Consider the following 5,399-nt stretch of genomic DNA (forward strand, 5'->3'; position numbering starts at 1 on the left):
CACCACACCCAAATCCACACTAACACCCATGCCAAACGAACCTTTCTCTCCAGCCAAAATCCGCACAATATTTTGGTTATCCAAAGCATTGATACTCCGCCTCGCGCCTTCAACTCCCGAAATACTCAACTCACTCTTAATTCTCCTCTCGTCGTCAGACGCTCAAACGAGCACAATCTCTGCCCGAGGGTTTTCCCTCCTCCTAAGCCCGGATGATGTCCTGTCAACCAGAAACGGTGCTGTCATCCGGCTTCTTTCCAAACAACGCGTCTTTTCCACTCTGATCCCTCTAATCTCCAAAAACGTGCGAGAACTTAATACTGGCGCAACCGACGCATCCCGAACTCCACCCCATATAAAACAAGCCTATCTCACAGCTCTGTCTGGTATCCTCTCCACTATCCCCTCATCTCTCGTGATGCCAGAACTACCAACTTTACTTCCTCTCCTCCTGCAGAGCCTAGACTTGACCGATCCCCTTTCACAACCTATAAAAGCCGGAACCCTGGAGACACTAGCTGTAATAATTCGCGATAACGGCGTCAGCGTAATTAGCGAAGTGGGCTATGTGGATGATTTGGTGAAACGGTTGTTGAAGACAGCCGCACATAACACCACAGTGTCAACATCAGCAGCAACGCCAACAACAACCACCGGCGCAGCTAGCTTCACCTCAATGCCAAACTCCCCACGCATCCGTGCACAATCACTCCAGTGTCTCTTGCTCCTCGCGCAGACACCTGGCGTTTCGGATTCGACTTCACCGGGAGCCAAAGCTGCTAGCGCGAAACCTTCGCCATTGCTTCCTTTGAAGAGCGTAGTGTTGCGCTCCCTGAAGTTTGCGCTTGATGACCCTATACGGGACGTGCGGAAGGCCGCGGTGGATGCGAGAGCGGCATGGCTGAGGGGGGTGGAGCATCTAGCGGGCGACGAGGAAGATTAATGGAGTCATAGACACTTCGTTTTAGTTAAGAAATGGGAAGAAAGGCAGGAAAGCCAGGAGCGGAGCAAGAGAATGAATCAAGAGACTCTTTTTGGATGAGGAGAATCGTCCCTTAAGGAGCTTAGTCCATTATAATTTGTTGTTCTAAGTTCGATGCTCCATTTAACATCTCTTGAGGCCTTCTTTCTTTGGAGAGTTAGATTTATATATATAGCCAGTTCATCACGTCGTTCCATTAACTTCTTCTGTATCGTACGTACTTTTGGACTAGTAACCTTGGATGAACTCTCGTAAAATGTTCTCCTTACCCCGGGATTTGCTCAGAATACATTAAAGGGGAAGGGGAAGGATAGATCTCGCACCATCAGCTTCCGAGTTATAGCGAATTTATGCAGTAATTAAACTGAAAGCAAAACACCCAGATGAAAAATTCTCAGGCATGGTAGTTTTCACACAACAGAGTACCACCTAGGGAAGTTAATCAAGTATCTAAACCATGTCAGGGTTGCTACGGAATGAATTACAACGTCAATTGATGATTTATGCCCTTCTCCTGATGCGCCGACAACATGTATCACCCATATATATATAGCATAAAAAAGGATAGCAATAAATGCAAATATCCCTGCTCCTTCCAGGCTACCACAGGTCCCATTAGAACATGAAATTTATCTCATGCACTGAATAAAATCTGCGAAGGAGTTGAATTTATCTATAATAGAAGGCACAATTTTCTTCTGAGCACAAGCGAGCGAAAGCTTCAACTTTACCAATAACCGTCCGGCACCTCCGCGGTAGCCATTGATCGTGCAGCCACGGACGCTGAAAGAGCTTGATTTATTTTCAGTACTGCTTGGGCCTCGGGGCCAGAATTGGCCCATCCCACACCGTCGATCTTTTCAACAATTCTATTCGCAGCTTGGAACAATTCGCTCACGTCCTTGGAGCTGATCTCTGCTATGGGTAGTTCCGGGGGGTTCAATACAGCTGGGTGAATCTCTGACTTTTTGGCAGTGTTTGTATCACTGGCAGACCGCTTTTCATTCTTCACTGGGGGCTTGAAAGTGGACCAGGAAATGTTCGTGTCGCCGAAGTCAAGATATTTGTTGGAGCGCAAGATCTCTTCGATTGTTGGGTTAATAACGGACATCTCATACCATAACCTGTGGTCATCTACCATATTATCAGCTGATATTGCTCGCGCACGTACGACCGTGTTATCATCACCAAAATGTGCTAAGAGAAGATTTTGGACTTCGATGATCTGGAGAAGCGGTTCTTGGGTCCCTAAAGGCATCTCTTGGCCATTGGAACTACCAAAAGATTCGCAGCATTGATCAGTAAAAATGGCAGGAGTTTGGTCGTGGATGATAGCTTTCCTCTTAGTGCTTATGCGTAAGGACCTTGTCTCATGTCTATGAAAGCGGTGGCGAGTAGAACGCTTCGTGAGAACTTTGATGATATGAAATTGACCTCCTTCAGGGATTCGAGTGAAAATTACGATTCTGGACAGGTCGGGCTCGATATACAATTGGTCGATGAGATTTTGGATTGCCTGGTCTATCTCCTCATCTCCTCGAATGTATTCAACTGTTCCCTTCACCACGCCCCTCATATCCCAGGTTTGCGCTGCGCAGTGGACATTAACCGTTCCCAACACATATTCTGGTCTGTTTACAACTGCCGTCCCAGATTCATCGATACTAACCACAAAAGTCTCATCGTTCTTAGTTGTACAGTGGAATTCGTACCAAACATGACGACTCACAACTTCCTCGGAAAACATTCGGCATGAGAAATCTCCCTGGCTTTCAGGTAAGTCGAGAACAAAATCGACGTCAGCGCCAGATGTTGTTAGCATGTTGGTGAATATTGTACTAGGTGTTGGGAGGTTATTCTTGGGTTGAAAGTGGCGATTCCAGGTCTTGGTATCGAAGATTACCTCCTTACACTCTTCGATAAGCGATCGACTTGCAAGTATTAGGCCGAACTGAATTTCAAGCGAAATTGTTCCTGGGAAGCATCGAACTCCATTTAGAACTCGACTAATGTGCTGAAGGAAGTCGTTGAGGGTAACCGCACGTTTTTCATCTTCGTCCGCCTGTCGGGCCTTCTTCCATTCGCTTAATTGCAAGGATTTACTAGAAAGATTAGAAGAACAGGGGGTTGATGCTTTTGAGATCATCGAAGGGACGACTGAAGTATTAAGGATGTTATCCTGGCTTTCCACTTTGTTTTTGCGATCCTTTCCCGTCCGAGAATTATTTCCAGTCTTCTGGCCCATAGTCCGATGGAAAACACGATACTCAGCCTCGCGGATTCTAGGATTGTTTCCAGCCAGCGGTACCTCTGCGGGCCCCAGTCTGCAGCGATTTCTATTCCCTTTTGGTTGTTCAGAGTGATTTTCTTCCGTGGTCAAACCAATCCTCGCCTTTATGGGGACTAGAGGAACTTGATGGTATGATATTGAATGTGTATTTGGCCCTGATGACGTCGAAGTATCATTTAAATCAATGAGCTGTGTTAGTTCTTGTTCAATGGGCTTAGGTCTCCGACTCTTTCTCTGACAACTGTCCTCAGTGGAAGAATTAAAATTCGCAGGCAGCCGAGGGGCCCGTTGGGATGCATAATCTTCTTTTGTTATGCTTTTGCCGTGCTCAATTGTTGAGGTCTCTGTGGACAACAAAGGCTTCGAGAGCCCGATGGGTTCGGAAATACCATCTTCTGTACCCATGATGATTGCCTTGCGTCTTTTGATTCCCGGAGGCAGAATTGGCAGAGCCGGCTCTGTAGCAGGGTTTGGAGGAGGCATGCCGTTGGGCTCCGGGACGTTTGGCCTGACTGCTCCGGCCTCAACTTCCGCGGCCCAGTTGCCGACAAATGATGCCTTTTCCCAGGTCAGGAAACGATGCTTGCCAGCAAGGGCGCCTGCTACCAGAGCAGTTGGCCGTTCAATGTTGATTTTCGACTGGCTCTGCTGAACGGAGCTTCCTCCCTCAGGAACGCTGTCTCCAAACTGAGGAGCATTTAGCGAGTCCCCCAGGCCCTGGTATCTGAAATCAGCCCACAGTTTGGACCGCCCTTTGGTGAGCTTCGTTGGGCGCGGCGGCTTCCTGAGGTTGATAGGGACCATCAGGTCTTGACTTTTCGAAGTTCTTGTCACTATCACAGTGACAAACATCTTGGAAAGTCGACCGATATCTTTCCTCTCCGGATCGACGAGAATGCGACAAACTGCCTCTCTATTCAACTCGTTATAGGAGGAGAGCTTTAGACTGTATTTCGTCTCCGGGGACACATTCAAGATGTGTGAGATTTGAGGCGTAATTGAAAGAGACTACCGTCTGTCAGCATTGGTACCGCAGTGGGGAGGGGACATAGTAGACCAAAGTGGAATGCAATCAAAGGAGGAAGCTGAAACAAAGAAACCAAGAAAGAGCCACCAGAACCTGACAACGAGTAGGTTTCAACAATAACACATGCAACATAGCGTATACCAATTCTGGAAATCGTAAACATAGGGGCCATACTAGACAAGAGTGCAAATTAGAAATCCTATTCATAGCGTCCTCGACGATGCTACTATCCACAAAACTGGAAACACGGATTCTGTCATTCGATTCCTCGAAGACAATGTCTGCTCCAGAAATCCTGGAAACTTCGTCGATGGCGTAACGAAACTTCTCAAAGCCACCTGTGGCCCCAAGTCCGGATTTCCAGTACTTTGTGGTAATCGGAATCTTGCTTCTCTCGCTAAGTTGAGAGAATTCGATTAGTTGACCCTTTGCTTCCGGAACTATATCGTCCTCATACGTGATTGCATAAGGCGCATTTGGCGGCCCTAGGCGGGAAATTTTTGGAATCTTTGTGATAAGAGGAAATTACTAAGAGCTGCACGTATATAACTACCACTCATAGTGGTTTGATGTTCTTACCTCCATCAGGTCGTTATCCTTCTCGTCCTCAATATACTTGGCCACCAGATTGCTCATCTCTGAGGTAGATCCAATAATGTCACAATTGTGGATAATGAAGACCTATATGATAGAATGAATATTACGTTGAGCCAAGGGAGACATCTGATTTTTCAAAGCCCTGGGAGGAAAAGTGTTTGCTCACATTATTGACAGGCTCATATTTGCAGAACCCAACACCAGCTGCGGCGGTTGCCCTTAAAACACGATCCAAATTAGTATTGTTAGAGAGTGGCGCTGAAATTGTTGAGATAATCATGACGAACTTAAAGAGCTTTCTAATATGGCCAGTCTGCAGTAGATGAGAGGTCAGTTCAGGTTCTATGCGAAAGTGAGTATAGATCCTACGAACTTACCGCATCTTTGTCGAATTTCCAAGTAGTAGCCACTGTCAAGGTCTGTGAATCTTCCATCTTGATGAGTAGTATTGGGCTTCGATATCTATAGTTCACCGATATCTGGGCGTCAAGCCAATTACAGCA

At 46.7% G+C, this 5,399-nt stretch overlaps 2 protein-coding genes across 2 annotated transcripts; one reads left to right on the top strand and one right to left on the bottom strand.

Annotated features, from left to right (window-relative positions):
- Positions 1–418: 418 nt before the first annotated feature.
- Positions 419–943, top strand: HCAG_02819 (conserved hypothetical protein; the record flags this gene model as incomplete). Its single annotated transcript, XM_001542598.1, has 1 exon — positions 419–943. The coding sequence occupies one exon, from the start codon at positions 419–421 to the stop codon at positions 941–943; it is 525 nt and encodes a 174-aa protein (XP_001542648.1).
- A 766-nt stretch (positions 944–1,709) lies between these two features.
- Positions 1,710–5,330, bottom strand: HCAG_02820 (predicted protein; the record flags this gene model as incomplete). The annotated part of the gene is made up of 6 exons (XM_001542599.1): positions 1,710–4,280; positions 4,474–4,806; positions 4,879–4,980; positions 5,063–5,114; positions 5,184–5,209; positions 5,274–5,330. 6 exons carry the CDS (start codon positions 5,328–5,330, stop codon positions 1,710–1,712), a joined length of 3,141 nt encoding a protein of 1,046 aa, XP_001542649.1.
- Positions 5,331–5,399: the final 69 nt, after the last annotated feature.

Source organism: Histoplasma capsulatum, genomic scaffold (genome assembly GCF_000149585.1).
Source record: "Histoplasma capsulatum NAm1 scaffold_2 genomic scaffold, whole genome shotgun sequence".
NCBI lineage: Eukaryota > Fungi > Ascomycota > Eurotiomycetes > Onygenales > Ajellomycetaceae > Histoplasma > Histoplasma mississippiense.